The 16,836-nt window shown below is 40.6% G+C and overlaps 1 protein-coding gene across 3 annotated transcripts in view; it reads right to left on the reverse strand.

Moving 5' to 3' along the window:
• Positions 1 to 565: 565 nt before the first annotated feature.
• lpgat1 (lysophosphatidylglycerol acyltransferase 1) overlaps positions 566 to 16,836 on the reverse strand; it is a 63,836-nt gene continuing 47,565 nt past the window's right edge. For 2 of the 3 annotated variants that reach the window (XM_040017074.1, XM_040017075.1), the window contains exons 7-8: positions 5,646 to 5,752; positions 566 to 3,294 (exon numbers count right to left, since the gene is read on the reverse strand). In XM_040017074.1, the coding sequence (XP_039873008.1) occupies positions 3,143 to 3,294; positions 5,646 to 5,752 (259 nt within the window). In that variant the 3' untranslated portion in view covers positions 566 to 3,142. The remainder of the gene's footprint in view (positions 3,295 to 5,645; positions 5,753 to 16,836) is intronic. The other variant, XR_005693980.1, reaches the window with a different exon arrangement.

Raw genomic sequence — 16,836 nt, forward strand, 5'->3', positions numbered from 1 at the left:
CACCTGGCGGCTTTTTTTTTGCTTCTCATCCGTAAATAATCTGCTCTTTCACATAATTCAGTTTATTTCGAAAAGTCTCAACAGGATCTTGAGCTTTATTGTGAAAAGTTTGTGGAAAATAACCAAGCGGACACGCGATGGTGTTACCATCGTTGTTGCTAACCTATAAAGCATAAAACAGGCGCTTGTCCGTCCGTAGTGTGGTTATATTACATATAAGAGAAAGAGAGAACTTTAAGAAATGAATGTAGCCACTACAGTGACCATCAAAACGATGAAAAAAAATATTGCCGTAAACAGTTTTTTGCGACACCACGAAACAAACGATAGCGTAAAATGAAACTAGACATTTTTATATCGTCATCCGATATACATTGTTATATCGAACAGCCCTAGTTTGAAACCTTGAAGCAGAAGACCACACTGGGTGCCACATATGATAAAATCTCCAAAAACTGTGTCATGCACCTTGTTGAAGCCATGAATAAAAGCAAAAAGGGCTCTAACCCAATACGACTTGTTTTTTTTTTTAGAGTGCAAGAATACATTGACGAGAAGCACACCGTTAGGATCTTTATGTTTTATTCCAGCACAAGTTTGTTTGTGTTGTAAAATGGCTGTGTAGCTAGGAATTAAAGGAGAAGTACAAAATGGAAAATTACAGACAATTCTAGTATAATTTGTTTAAATCCCTATTGTGTTTATGTCCTAAAACCACATCTAGGAAAACATGATTTCCCTGCCTTCTTTGGAAACATGGTCAACAAATTGAAAAAAGAGGGGGGAAAAAGATTTTAAAAAATGCTTCAGTTTAAGTCACGCTCACAATGGAGGGGAATCTGAAAGGGTCAAAGGATGAAACACCATTACAGCCTGATTTTACATGTTTTCACCTACCTAACTAGCCAGGTAGCCCTTTTTTTTTTTTGCATTTCACACATTTTTTTATTTTTATTTTTTATTTAAATCAACAGTGGCACAGAGGGAGGGCAGCAGCTACTAGAAATGCACCTTTTGGGCATTTTTTTTACAACAATAATAATCACTGCTCCTCAATCCTTTTCATATTAAAGCAGGCTAAGCAAAACCACAACATGAGTACATTCGAGAGAGAACATCTGCATCTTCGCAGGGGCCCTGGTGGAGTGTCCCCCTCATCAGAGATTTCTCCCTCACTGGACCAGTTTTACCTGGACACCCCAAAATCTTTCCTCACAGCAACGTTTGTCGAGCGTTTAAAGCGAGGGAACAGCATTATTCAGAGGACTGTGGTCAACCAGAACATCTGGTAAGGCGTTAATAGTTTTTCCCACAAAACTGGGACCGTGTGTCGCTTTTCACATGGACCTACAGCAGCTATAACCTCACAGAAACGGATCACACGTCAACTTCCTGGTCAAAACAATACGGGATAACACTGATAAGTGAAGAGGGGGAGGGGATAAAATCCTTGCTTTCTTCCTATTTTTTAAAAAACATTCATATCTTGAAATAAATCGTTTTGAAATGTTCACGAACCAAAAAGAAACAAAGAAAAGAGAGACAGGCTTCAGTCATTTCACACATTTCCTCAGCTTTGTTATATACAAGATTTAAACATACTGGGACATGAGGACAGCAGTTCAAGTAATTTAAAAAGAAACTAAAAATTTGAAACCGCAGCCACACTCTGACAACACAGAGCAATACAACTTGAATCATATATCAACAATGGTTGGATGGGGGTGTGGGGGGGGAAATAAAGACGACCACACACTCACTTAGGCAGGTTATGCTGTAAATTTACAGTAATGATGACACCTATAGTTCTGTAAGCCAAAATTTCTATTGTAGAATGCATTAGGGTATCTTTCTATAAAAATCATGTTTATTTTCCATGTCTTTTTCCCCACCCCGACAACAATAAGCATATGGCTTAAATATTTGTAAAACTACGTAGTCCGATGGGGGAACAGTGTCTCTGCCTTCTCAGTCTTGCTGAAGCGATCCTCTGCTGTATCGGTATTTATTTTGGAAAGCAGAGAAAGTAGGATTACTTTTTTCAAATCCAAAATCTTGCCAGTACTTTTCTTTTTGTTTCATTTGAAATAAGTGTTACATCAAATCTCACCAAGGGAGGAAAAAAAGAAAAAGAAAATCCAATCCCTTAATCAAGCGCCACATTATAGCCATCGTCCCTTTTAGCGTTTTCAGTCAAGCCACCAATGTAAACATGATCCCCCCCGTTTCTCAGCAAACTCACGGACACGGAAAAAAAGAGTCCAGACAAGAGAGAGAAAAAACAAAAAACACTTTAGAAAAAAAAAAAAAAAGACATCAACAACAAATACAGTGGCCGTTGTTGTGAAGATATGCGGGCTAAGGGAGGAGAAAAAAAAGAAGAAAACACCGACAGCTACCGTTCAGGAGGTTTTCCTGGAGCAGGGAGCAGTTAGGGCAGTATGGATCCTTAGTGCAATGACGGTCAGAGGAGCGGCCGGCTGCTCGGCCTCAGCGTTCGTACGGCCGCTCGCTCTGCAAAATGTAGCCAGCTGACTCATCAGCGGACCGAAAGATGTCCGGTGGGCTTCGTCGACTCTCGCCAGAAGGAAGAATAAGGGCAGACATGATGCTTCTGGTCACACATATTCCTGCACACGCATTTGCATCCATTCACACTTTACTCTGTAAAACTACTGCGGCGAAAGCCTGGGAGTGGGGGGGAGGGGGGGGAAAGAGTCCAGTCCAGAGCATCTTCTGGAGGAGTCCTGAGCCTCATATCGTTACCTTTGAAACAAAAGTCATGTACGTGTGAGTGTCTACATGTATGAGGACGTGTAAACATCAAAATGTGGGTCGTGACAAGTGAGATTATTCTGCTAGGCCACCTCTCTCGTGTCTGTGTGTGTGTGGGGTGTTAGGGTTGTGTTAAAGTTAGTTAACTATGCCTGTAACCAGTTTCATATCGTATGGGGTTTGTGTGTAATCTGCGTGTTTTTGTACTTTGTCTTCATATGTTTTCCTGTCAAGTCTCGCCTCTGAAAATTGTACATTCATCCATCGTATGGGGGGAGGGGGGTTATGTATGACACTTGGGCCACACACCATCCAATCCTGAGGCTCTCCCAGTGGTCCAATAAAGACTCCCGTCTCATCAGCGCACTCAGAATAAACAGCAGTAGATGTACTGGAGGACGCTGTACCACATGTAGCCTGAGGCGAAAGCAAACGACTGGATCAGGCACAGCCACACGGGGTCGAGGGTCATCTGCCGGGAAACCGCCTCCTTCTGTCCTTCTGGAGGAGGGAATGATCCTGTTGGGGGACAAATAAATGCAGACTCATCACCAGGATGCTCTTATGTGCTTTCTCTTGGCTTTTGTGCTTATTTGGTTATGATAACTTGTAACTACCAACAGAGGTTCAGGCAAAGCACCCCCTATTTTGGTCATAAGTCTGGGTGCTCCTGGCAACTTATTTACTTACTTGTGGTTCCTAGGCTATTGAAAAGTAGAATGGGGGGCTGCAGAAGGCTGCAGGGAGTTTTTCCTTCCCACAGTTGCCAAGTGCTAGCTAATAGTTTTACTAGTCAACTAATTAGCATAAAAGTAGGAAAAAAAACTGAGTAATAAACTGTAGGCAAAAGTCAGTGAAGCAACTTTCATGTACGAAACACTAGGAAGGCAAACTTTGCGTTTATATTTAAGAGAATTTGAAAGAGTCAATTACATGCTTCACTAATGAAACTGTATTTTTAATGTTACCTAGTGCATTGTGAATAACACTGCTAGTTAGTTTTTGCCACCAAGTTGGAAAATACATGTTGTCCCTAGCGACAGATGGGTGCCAGGCGGTCGCTGACTGGTCTATAGACCTGTGTGCTTATTCACTTGCCCCAACATCTGGTGTCTAGCTGACTAGTGACAAACATCCCCAATATAAAGTAAAAACATTAAGATTTATTTTGAAATTTCTACCAGTAAGCAGCTCATCAGCCTCATTACTTTATAGATGAATCTGGTAACAGGTTTGCATTTTCCATCAGTGTGGCAATGTCAGGTAATATTTCCATTGACAGATGAAGGTACCTTATATTGATTCTTACTGCACCTGTTGTGTAAGGTTGCACAGTTAAGACATTTTCACATAAATATTGGACAATTTCGGAGGGGATTAGGATGGAATATTTTTTTAAGGGAATTGCTTGTACACTGCTGGAAAAGTCGGTGCTTTTGGTGAGGAAGTAGGATGGATAAATTGTGCAGAAGAAGATGCCCACCAAATGCACCAGGTACCTCGCCTACACTGCTGGAGTCCAACATTATAGAGATTTTGTATGCGAGAGCATGTCTCAGTTTTTCTACAAAATATAGAAATGCTGCTGTAGTACATGACAAAATGTGTCAGCACGATTGTTTGGGCTTAAATTTAAAGAAATAAAAGTGCAAAATTGCAGAAAAGGTTCTAGCAGCTTATTGGCCAGACTGCTCTGTAGTTATGAAACAAAGGTTTTGTTAATTTAAATAAATAAATAAATAAATAAATAAATAAATAATTAAAAAAAAAAAAAAAATCAGCATTTTCTGTGAATTAACGGATTCATTTATTACTGTGAACCCATAATAAAAATGAACATTTCTATAGAAGTTAGTGAAAAAAAAATTAAGTTTTATGTAATGTATATGTTTATAATATCCAAACTTTATGCCCTCCTTCACATTTTCCAAAGTGAAGACATTGCTAGGTCGATTTTGGCCCGTGGTCCTCATGTTTGACACCATCGGTATAAAAGATGGACAGCTACAGTGACATCACACACAGACCTCTGAAATCCCTTTGTGACATCTTGCAATAATCTTTTTTGGCTTTGTCACTTTGGTATCCTCAAACTGCATTTGATGCAAGCGGGCAGATCTGACTGTGAAAGTGCACCCTCATTGATTACCAACTCATCAATTTTAGATATATGCTGGATAATCATCTCTTCTAACTTTAAGAACGACCAAATTTTACAAGATGGACTCGATATTTTATCCAGCATGACCCAATAAGGGTGACTGACACTGAAATTCATTAGTAAAATATATATAGTGGTTCACTATCCCATATATTTTAGTAGAACAAGAAGTCCTTTTGCAACCACACACATTGCCAACTGGTGGCTTTTAAAATGAATGCAGGTTCAATGCAAATGAACATTGGCTTCACTTTTCAGAGCCTGAAACTAGCTCCAACTTTTTGCCTGTTTTAACTGTGTGAAGTTAGGCTGCTGCACACTAGTGAATAGTGTGCAGCAGCCTGAGTATAGTTAACTCAAACTGTGCTCTTGTTATTAGGAGCACTTTTGTCATCTATTTCTGGCTTGTGCACGCTCAGGGAACAAATGTGAAGTGCTCAGGCAGGTGTATTTAACATTCAACTGCACAGGTCTCCATTCTTGATCAATACTATCAGCATCATCCACTTTACACCCTGACATTTAGAGCAGGGTAAAGGAGAAAGCAGCATAGCCTCAAACCACAGCAAAGCGCAGTAAAGACAGAATATTTAGCTGAAATGAGACCACTGCCAATAAATTGAAGTCAAAGCAGTGGTATTGGATAAAGCTGAACCAGTTCATCCCTAGTACCATAGTGCTTCAGTTTGATTTTACCACAGTAACATACCTGTGTCGTAGAAATGGGCCAGTAGATCTTCTTTCTCCACAAACCTCTGATATAGCCAGTCAGTCAGGGCCTCAGCCTCCACAGGAACCTCTTTTATCGGGTACATCCTGAGGAAAAAAAAAGAAAAAAAAAAAGAGCCGGGCAGTCAGGGAGAGACAGAGATGAAACACAGAAAAGGGTTTCTGGAGTCTCACTCAGCAAAAATTGTCTGGATTGATCTGTCGTGCAAGCTGGAGTCCAAAATCCCAGGGAGTCAGCTGTGGACCCTGTGCACAGCAGTCCATTTCAACCTGGCGTCTATTACAGCAGCCTGTGTTTGCTGTAGCTTCAGCTTGTTTGGGGGACTCATTAGCTGGCCAGCTCATCAGAGTGTCACAGAGAGACAGAAGTGCTGAGGGAGCCCCCGACAGCAGACAGACCACTCACTGAGCTCGCTCAAAAGTGAGTGGGAGGAGAAAGTCAGATTTTCTCTCTGTCCCTTTTTTCCCCTCAAATTGACAAAGTTAGATCAGTGCAACTCTCAACAAACATAGAAGCTACATTTGTAAGTCACAGAGAAGCCACACTATTAAATCCTGGAAATTCAGCTTCCAACTCATCTATAGCCATACAGAGGAACTAGTAAAGCTGCAAACTGCAGTTACTTTTTAATCATCTGGTAGTTTCTTCATTTATAACTTTGCATATAGATGCTAGGGACTTATAGTTACGGTGCCAGCATTTGTTACCCGCCAGGCCTCGGCCTGAGGTCCTTAGGTATTGACAAAAAGGTGATCGAGCATTTATTTGTTTATTTTAGACTACTGAGCTTTACACGGTTATATTCCTCATGTACTTGCACTTGAGTCTTGTACAGCTAATTTCAAAATTCACATTCTAATGCTTTATTATGTTTAAATGTGTCTGCATGACGCACTTTATGCTTCTTTTGATAAATACTTTTAATTTTATGATCATGTAAAACAAAGAAAACAGCCATTTCTCACATTAGGAGAGCAGAGCCTGGTAGAGATTTGATACATTTTTGCCTTGAAATGACTCAAATCACTGGGAATCACTTGTGCTTTATGAGATGTTTTCAGTGGTCATGAATATTTATATTCAAGCATTCCCTTTGTAAAACTTCGCGTAGTGGTTCTCAGACTTTCACTGGCACTGGCATTCCTCACTCGCTCACTCACAATAAAGAAGGATCCAAGTTGAATGTTAGCAAAACAAAAAGTTCATCTTGTAAGATCAGCAAAGCCTTCGATATATTGCTTACACATCATTTTGAATTCAAACTGAAAGTAACTGTTTCTGTACCTCAAAAACTGACTTGATGAAGGTATGATAGGAAAAGTGTCTGAAGAATAAAGATGTACTAAAGAAGACCTGAATGGATCTGGACTAAAACTAATTAAAACATCCCTGTAAGTGTTTAAGCAGCTCTTAAACACTCTAAAAACGTGACAACCTAGAAGACTAAGAAAACTAGAAAATATTCCCATTTAAGAAGACATCACACAAAAAAAATAAAAAAAAATAAAAAAAATTGTATTTTTCGTTAATAAATTCATCACTTCTAGATGGCTCAAACTCAATTTTGGATGAGAAATCTGTGTCTGAACAAACTGAATGACTGATTTGGTGGCTGACGTTGCACAAACTGTAGGTGGCTGATAAAAACGGTCACTGTTAAACAGCATAAAAAGTGCCGATGAAATCTCGTCTCTAGCCAGAAGGGGTCTCCAACAGGCTGCACTCCCACACAGCCTGCCTCTGGTCACCTTCAAATAGAGGTTACAGTCTCCTCCCTTAGACAAAGCATTTCCTCTGCGCTCAATATTCCTGACTGGATAATGTTTGCAGTAAAAGTACATCCGCACCATTGAGAAAAGCATCTTACGAAAGGAATAGCAAGTAACGAGTATGATGCTAAAACGATCATTTAAAATGTGACCTGTGGGTTCATCGCTTAAATGTAACTGAAGAGAAGAGGCACGTTTCTAAAAGGCCTGCTGCAGACATGATCGCCATGACGATTACCTGTGCAACTAAATGAATCAGTATTCACATGAGGCTCTGAATACAATTATAAATATTAAAGAAACAATGAAAAATGACGAGTAATAGCCTGGATAATGTTTAATCTATTAGTTATCAAGCCAAAAGGAATCAATTAGTTCCCCCCAGTTGGATGAATTTATTAAAATCAACCAAGCAAAACAAGAAATAAGGGATTTAATTGATAAAATAATCTTTACTTGCAGACTTACTCAACAAAATGAATAAGAAGATACTCTAAATGAAATTATGACTTTTTAATAACCAGAGCAAACACTCACATGAAACCTTCCATTTCAAAGTTTAAAATGTTGAACTTGAAATTTTTTTTAATTTGAAAAAATGCTTATCACAGAGCATTTTTTGTCTCTTTTTTAAATGTAATGGGTTAAAAAGGCTCAGTGTAAAGGGACTGATGCAAAGATGGAGAGTCGCTGCAGTAAAGACTTGATCTTTGAACTGAAACTGTCAGTATGACCAAATGAGGGAAAGGCTCGGCCTGCTTGCCCCACAAACGAGGAGGACAGGAGCTGGTGATTGCGCACATGCTCCCTCGTCTGGTTTATATACTTCAAGCGCATGTCTATAGACACTCCTGCTCATTATCCAGCAGTTCTCGGTGTGGGTGTTGCTCTGAACAAGATCCTGTCTAAGCAGACCAACTTTTATGTCCCTGCCAGCAAGAAACGCCTGTTAAAATTCAAGTTAAAGCTGACTCAAGTCAACCACTTTCATCCGTTAAAGGCTCTAACAGAGCTGAACTTTTGAAGATAAAACAGCTTTTGACCAACAGCTACATTGGGCCCCCTGAACGGCTCAGCCTGCCCAGAACTGCTGTGGAAACCTGATCGGGTGATTAGAGGCCAAAGCAAGACGTTCCTCGAAGCTTCTCCTCCTGTGTTTGCAGGTATCAGGTCTCCTCCTTGTTACTGATGTGTCATAGGAGCCAACAGCACTGAGACTTTGTCTGAGCACTAAGAAAAGAGAAACTAAGAGACTGAACGCAATAGGAACATTATTATCTTTTAATAACAGTACAGAAATCAAGCGAGTTACCACCATAACAACAAAAGCCACTAAGTGCTTCTAGTTTAGTTTATGGTTGGCCATTTTTGACTTTGGGTGCATAAATAGCGTCTATTAAAAGCACAAATCTTCAGATAATTGACTGCCTTTTTGCAGTAATGATCATCAATGTGGCATCATTAAATAAAAGCGAATGAATTAATTAATTTATGATTTGCAAAGCCATGCAAGGCTTGAGAGTCTTTCACACCTGCTCCACTATAGGATGCCTTTGAAGGGCTCTCATGCTCCAAAATGTAAACCAATAGTGCTGTAACCGTGGCAGAGGGAAACAAAAACCGACTCGGGCCACTTATCAAGAGGGTTGGAACGTTTAGGGCGTTGGGTAGCAGGTGGCTGCCACAGTGGTTTCCTGCAGCTGAAATATTCATGCACAAATCAGGATCTTGTTGGTGTTCAGAGCAGCTGCAGGAGCTGAGATTGAAGGCGGTGATGCTAGTTCGGGCCCACAAACAAAAAACCCCACAAAAAAAAAAAAAAAAAAAAAAAAAAAAAAAACCCCCAACACGCATGCTTAGATAGAACACACTCGCCCGTATCAGCTGCTTTCTCTGCTTTATCAGCCTGGTTTGTTTGGCGAACAATGGCCATAACCACATCTGCAGAAGTGGCTCCAGATAAACCACTGACAAACCAAATCACTCAGTTTATGGGATGTTCACTGGTTTCATTTCCTGCTCAGAAACCAACTGACGCTTCATTTGCATCTCACACCAGCTGCAAGAATATTTTCTAATTACAGCTCTAAGTAACCATCATGATCATTTATCTTCCAGGTTAAGTGGCTTTTTCTTTCTCCAACAGTACAGTGGCACAGTGGGTAGCACCATCACCTCAGACCAAGAAGGTCTTTGGCTCCCGCACAAACGCAAAGCAGGAGATGAAGAATCGCCAAATATGTTTCCAAACCATCTTCATTCTAAGCCAAAGACTAAAAAATATGGTGAAGCAAATATTCCCTTTGGCTTCACCTGCACAAGTGCAGAATTGGTTTTCCCTGCGTCGGGAGCAGGCGCTGGGCTCTCCAAATCACGGACAAACAGAATCCCGCATTCTTGATTTTTAGTTCACAAACACTTCTTATAACGACTTCTTGTAAAGCAAAGGGGGGTCTAGCAAAAAAAAGTTTGGGAACCACTGGCCTAACCTGAGGCTTCAAAGCAGGACTTCAGAAAACGGGGGATTTGCTACTAGTAACCTGATCTGACAACATTATTCTCCCTGACAGATACAAAACTAATAATAATAATAATAAATGGTAAATGGTCTGTATTTGTATAGCGCTTTACTTGGTCCTAAGGACCCCAAAGCGCTTTACACTATACACAATCATCCACCCATTCACACACACATTCACACACTGGTGATGGCAAGCTACATTGTAGCCACAGCCACCCTGGGGCGCACTGACAGAGGCGAGGCTGCTGGACACTGGCGCCACCGGGCCCTCTGACCACCACCAGTAGGCAACGGGTGAAGTGTCTTGCCCAAGGACACAACGACCGAGACTGTCGGAGCCGGGCTCGAACCGGCAACCTTCCGATTACAAGACGAACGCCCAACTCTTGAGCCACGATCGATAATAATTTTTTTTTTTATAAAGGTGAAATGAGGTCAAAATAGACCTGGGTACCCCGCCCACTTAAAGTTGTGGGGAAATACTAGAAACAACTTTATAGGTCTTTCAGAAAATGTCCTCTAAAAGTGAACATTTAAAAACCTCTAAACTATCCAAGCCCAGTATGCAGCATTTGTCTATACTCTAAATCCATCTTTACAGAGTATTTGAGAAAAATATAAAGGATTATATGTCCTATTGCATCTGCACAAGTTACTATGACATAATTATTGGCTGCCTTCACTTTAAATCTCTTAAAATTTCTTTCTGGTGTCACTACACACAAACAAAGCTCTGCTGGATGTATGCATAAGGATATCACTCCAAACACTTTTTTTTTTTTTTTTCCTCATTTTTAATAGCTGGTAAATTAGCAAGAATCCCCTTACACAGACAGCTTTTGGGGCTATAATATAAGAGCATGTGACACTGAAAACTATAAATCTCTAAAAGTTAAGGATTTAAATTTTAGGTAAGAAGAAATTTTTAGGTTAGCGATGAGGGCCACGACTCTGCTGGCTGCTGATGTTTTAAAGTTGTGAACATCATCATCATCATCATGGTCTCACTCACAGGAAACAAACAGACCGATCAATCAGTGCATCGCTGCACCTACGGGTCGCATCATTACAGCGGCTGCCGGAGGACGAGCCAAGCGCTCTCTAACAATGCTCCGCTGCGTTTGCAGTGGTGTGAAAAATGAAACGCTGCTCTGCTGTGCCAATGTTGTGCTGAGAGAGAAACAGAGTATGGTAGTGTTTGTATCTGCTGTGTGCATAGTTTCAGCACCACGTGTTACAGCGTACAACAACGGTGGCGGCGGAAGCAAAGAACCGGCGGTGATGTGTTGGCGCGGGGCCACGGCTGCGCTCTCATTTCCACCCTAACCCACTTGGCACAGACACGCTTGTTAACCTGAAACTCTGGCGAACGGACAGACAGCTGGGGGAGAGCAGCAGTTTCTCCTGTCAATAACCTTCAACGTCAGGCTTTTACAGCGTGCTGACCTGCGCTACGGGCAGCAGAGGACATAGATCCTCACTGACATGTGATGTACAAACTACTGCAGTCATTTTCAGGACTTCGGTGAATAAATGACCAATTTTAATAGCATAATTTTCTTGGATTGATGTGCACGTGTTTATTTGCCAGGAAAACAAATCAGGGTAATAAACAGTGTAAATAAGAAGCTTTAAGGCCTTCATATTTACAGTCTTGATTGAGTCATTTAGCTTCTGTACAGCTCTTATTCTTGAGATACTGTTTCCACTCTGAACCGGCGTAGGAAGCTAATTAAATTTGGACAGTGGCTGTAAAAGCCTGTCCACTCGACAAGACTCTTTGGAGCGAAGCCAGTCATTGTTTGGGGACTCTATAAGGTCCTAAATCTCCGGCTGCGAAATCTCGGGAAATAAAGACTATGTCTGGGAGATCTGCACTTGGGCACAATGGTGCAGAAGGTGAATATTAAGATTACTGGCCAGCGTAGCTCAGGGACAAAAAGAAAAAAAAAAAAAAAAGCCTCCTGTTCCTCTTCCTGTATCTTTCTCATATAGATAAATGTTTTCAACAGCATGCAAAAAACCTGCCGCCTCTGATTTCAAACTATCAATCTTCCTGAAGAGTGAAGGTACACTACACAAGATGAAACAACAACAACAACAACAACAACAACAACAACAACAACAACTCAAGTGTTTTATTTCTACCATGCTACAACAACACACCACAACAGCGGTCATGTGATTTCCTCGAGGTCGATGCCAATCCCAAAGCAAACCACACGCATGCTCTCTGAGAATCCTAAGGGTCGCTGCTTGTGAAACACCAAGAAGCCCTTATCTGCAATCAGAGAGAAGTTGAGGGATGGTACGAGTGTGCTCGTTAATTGCTCCATTTAGTCTTTAATCTGCTTCCTCTCCGTCTCAAGACTGTCTGTACTGGAGGAAATTGTTTGATGCTGGCATCAAGAGGCACGACCAAAACAGATATAAAAAGACCACAGGCAGAGGGAGGAATGGTACTTTTTCCTTCACATATAAAACTAGGGCTGCTCAATTAATCGAATTTTAATCACGATTACGATCTGGGCTTTCAACGATCATTAAAAATGACTGAGCCGATTATTAGCCCCTCCCTCATTTATCCGCGACACCTTAAAGGCCTGTCCGTGAAAATATTGTCGGGCATAAACCGGTCCGTGGCGCAAAAAAGGGTGGAGACCGCTGATTAAATTTCTCCAAGTAGAAATATATGTAAAAAAAAAAAAAAAAAAAAGATTTTCAATTTTTTTGTAGTTTATTGCACTTTTTTGCAATTAATGTAGTTACTATGGACTTAATGCAGACATATTATTAAAATATGGGCTATAACAGTTGTATAGCAACTTGAAATGCTCCCAAAAATGGCACTACAACATGTAAAAAAAAAAAATATAAGCTCTGGCGGACTTGGTTCTATAGTAGGTCGTAAGGGTTAAATAAATATCGTCAAATAATCGAGATCTCAATTTCAGTGAAAATAATCGTGATTATCATTTTTGCCATAATCAAGCAGCCCTATATAAAACTAATTCACAATACTTTTAACTCAGTTCAATTCAGTTGAGCTTTATTCATATAGCACCAAATCATAATGACAGTCGCCTCGAGGCGCTTTAAACTGTATGGTAAAGACCCTACAATAATACAACAATCAGACGACCTCCTATGAACAAACACTTGGTCACAGTAGGATGGAAAAACTCTTTTAACAGGAAGAGACCTCTGGCAGAGCCAGGCTCAGAGAGGGGCAGCAATGTGCCACGACTGACCACTTATTTTGTAAAGTTGTTTTCCGATTCAGTACACAAAGACGCACCACGTCTTCAGTATCAAGCCTCAGTAGCAGCATGATTTCCCCATAGCAGCTGAAACTGTACGAACAGAAACATCAACTTGAGGCCCAAATTTTTATTTCCTTAACCCAAGCATGTTAAACAGTTACCAACAAGCACTGTCATGTCTTTGTCTCAACTTTGATCTTTTGCATCCACGTGGCAAGATCAAAGTTTCACCTTGTTAAAGTGACCACACACACCCCCCCTCGACAGACTACTGCTCTTGTCTTGCAGAGATTAAGGGCCATCAGGGGAGCATCGACCTGTTATCACTGCAGAGGTTAAGAGTAAGGGCATTAAAACCACTGTCAAACGTAGACGTGGCACCAGTCCTGAACTAACTTAACAGTCACAACACAGATGTCAGAGCATCCTGTTATTTACGCGGATTCATAAAGGTCATTTTAACTAGGTCACACACACACACCCCAACCAAATACAGTAAAATAAAGCACTTAAGTTCCTTTAAGGTTTCCCAATATGAACTACTTCTGTAGTTCATATTACATCATACTGCATGACGTAGATATTCAGGTATCTGAGGTAAATATAGGCCTTTTTAATCCACTACATTATTCACACATCAAAATATTCCCAGCAACTGACAGAGCGACATGAAACACAAAAACTCTTATTTATATAAAAAAAACAAATAAAAAATAAAATAAAAATCTAAATGTGGCTTTGCTCCAAGCTGCATATTTGCATCAGACACCTCAACTCTGTCTGTCAATAATGAGTGCTGATAAAATCCCAGTGTTTCCCTTTTCTAATTTTAAATTTACAATACTTAAAACTCACTGGATTTAATTTCATTTAAAGCTTCAAAAAAGGCCGGGAAGTGAAGAAGGGTTAATAGAAACTGGCTGGAAAGAGGGGGAAAAAAATAAAAACAAAAAACCCCTCGCCACCTCTCTAATCTCAGAGGTACATTCTTCTTCATGAGATGAAAGCAGCTAGTCCAGTGCAGCCTGAGGCACAATTATCAATGTTCATCCAGCAGTGGTGATGTCTCAATTTTGCACAATGACCAACCAGTCAAGTAATATTGCGTGTCTAATCACTGGTAACAGAACAACTTTCAGCGAAAAACATGAGAAGCACTGGTGAGAAGCTGATACGCATTAAGAAGAAGAGAAGCTTTAGATGTTAACAAATGCAGGACTTTTCCATTGAGGCACTGCTAATTCTACTGAAATATCTGACTACTCTGCTAATGAGCCTCTGGACGAGGGTTCACTATCGAGTGGAGCAAACACGGGTGGGGGATGCTTCCTTTAATGGGTTTCTATAGCAACACTAGCCCTTTGAAGACCCTAAGCTTTAGGAAATAAAACTATGCCTTCTACTCCTGTCTTTTTTTTTATTGCAACATGCAATCTATAATCACAAAAACACTCATACTGTTACAGGTAAGACACATGAGACGTACTGATCCTGAGAGTAATGTTGGGACATTAATTAGCACACAGCGTGTATGTAATATGTAAGGGCTCAGAGGGGGGAAATGTGTCATATATTTTAACAAAGCTATATGTGCAGTTTGCAAGCTCAACACTTCTATGTGAGTCTGGAAAGCCAGGTGTGTGGCTCAAAAGCACCCATGTGATGACCAGGCAGACTCCCGAATCCGTAAATCATGTCACCTTTCAGATATTTTCTAAACAGCAGCTTTCAGAAATGTACACAGCAGCAAAAAAAAAAAAAAAAAAAAAAAAAAAAAAAAAAAAAAAAGGAGGACAAGGTACATTTAGAAAGAAGGATTTCACCATATTTAACACCCACCACTGCCCTCGTTCGGCCTCTGTACACCCACCTAGCTCTCCCATCTGCCATTCACAGAGAGCTTATGATGCCGCAATCTGGGAGGCTGAGATTATACGGAGAGAGGGCAGGAGACACAGCGAGGGAGGGTGGAGTTGAGGGATGAGGACTGGAATAGTGAAGCAGAGGTGTTCAACATGGATCCATCTACATCATTACCCAAAATTCAGCTGCCCGTTGTGTAGCTGAAGCTCAGAGGGTAGCCAGCACCTTTGGAGCCCCCTTAAAGCGATAACACGGGAGGAAGACGGCAGCTTATAATGAAGCTCAGTTAACCCAGAAACAGTCAGGCTGAAGCAGTTAACTGCAGGATCCCCGACGCATCAACACGACCTGCCTTCTGTAACCGCTGGACCTGAATGCACCCAAACTACAGCAAACATCTAGCTGACATACATATCTCGCGCTTAGAAAGCTGGAAATAACTAGAGGAAAACTAAAAATACCCAGCATCTCAAAAAGAGAGACAAACAACAAACCATTTTTATGCTGCTGTGGTATTGAGTTAATGGGTTTTTTGCTTGTGGGATGGGGGTGTATGCAAAAAAAACATAACACGACCCGCTAAATGGGTGAAATCACTCTTTTACTAAGCTGAGTGGACAGTCAGAAATCTCTCTTTCAAACAGTCTCCCTGCTGAATCATGATAATCCTACAGATGACTTTCAACTTGGTGTCACAGCCGCTTACTCTGTATGTGATGTCTATGGATCATCTTTTGGGATAAAATGAGCAATTCACAAGGCAGCATAATAGCACAGCAACGGTGGGCAACTAATTTTCCCAAAGGGGGCCACATTAGAAACTGTGGAAGGCCGCACCATACAACGAATTCAAGTCGGTTCAGTATTAATGTTATAAACTACTACTGGTAAGAGTAGATGGTACAATTATAAACATGATGCGGCTTTGCTAGCAGAGGTTCAGATGCCCCTTCCGGCTCTGCATCAGTCAAGCTCTTGTAATGATGATTCAAATTATAAGCCTTAAACTCAGCAATCAGCTATCCACAAACAAAACACACAGCTTCACCACTGACTTCACATTACTATTTGTTTTCTTAATTTAAGTTGACATCTTTCAGGGCTAGCAAACATCTTATGAATGTTGTTTCCAAGGCATTTACAGTGAAGGTGCATTCACTTGCACGCATCTACATACGTACATTTAAAAAATACCAGTTGCCTTGGAAATAAACATTGCTGAAGTTGTATTGTTATTTCATACAAAACTTAACATCACCCCAGGTGTTAACTAGGTGTGCAACGATACACAAAAATTCCCGGTTCGGTTCAATACTTTGGTGTCACGGTTTGATATTTTTTCAATACAAAAAAAAGGAACCCCATTGTGTTAACTACTAGCTCCATTGAGTAAGCATTAAGTAAACTACATCTCTTCATTTATTTTAGTTCAACTGTACTACCAGCTTTGATTTTGACTATCCTTGTTAAAATATGACTCAAGGTGTTTAGTGTTATGGAGGGAAAATACTCATCAGTCCATGTAATCCCTCTAGAATCCTGCATCCTGAGTATCAAGTGGAGATGGGCTTATTTCCAGCACCATATTTTGTTTTTGTACTCTGAATCATGCAAAGCTACCATCAAAGTTTAAAAATAATCCTTTTATATCTTATACTTGGACTTGGCACAGCTCCTCTGAGTTTTGTGCCCAAGATGACCATTTTAGGGATATCTGCTCTCAGTGGAATATTTCAGAGCCAAGAATTACAAAA

Source organism: Simochromis diagramma, unplaced genomic scaffold, assembly GCF_900408965.1.
Source record: "Simochromis diagramma unplaced genomic scaffold, fSimDia1.1 OVJJ01000802.1, whole genome shotgun sequence".
In the NCBI taxonomy this organism is placed as follows: Eukaryota; Metazoa; Chordata; class Actinopteri; order Cichliformes; family Cichlidae; genus Simochromis; species Simochromis diagramma.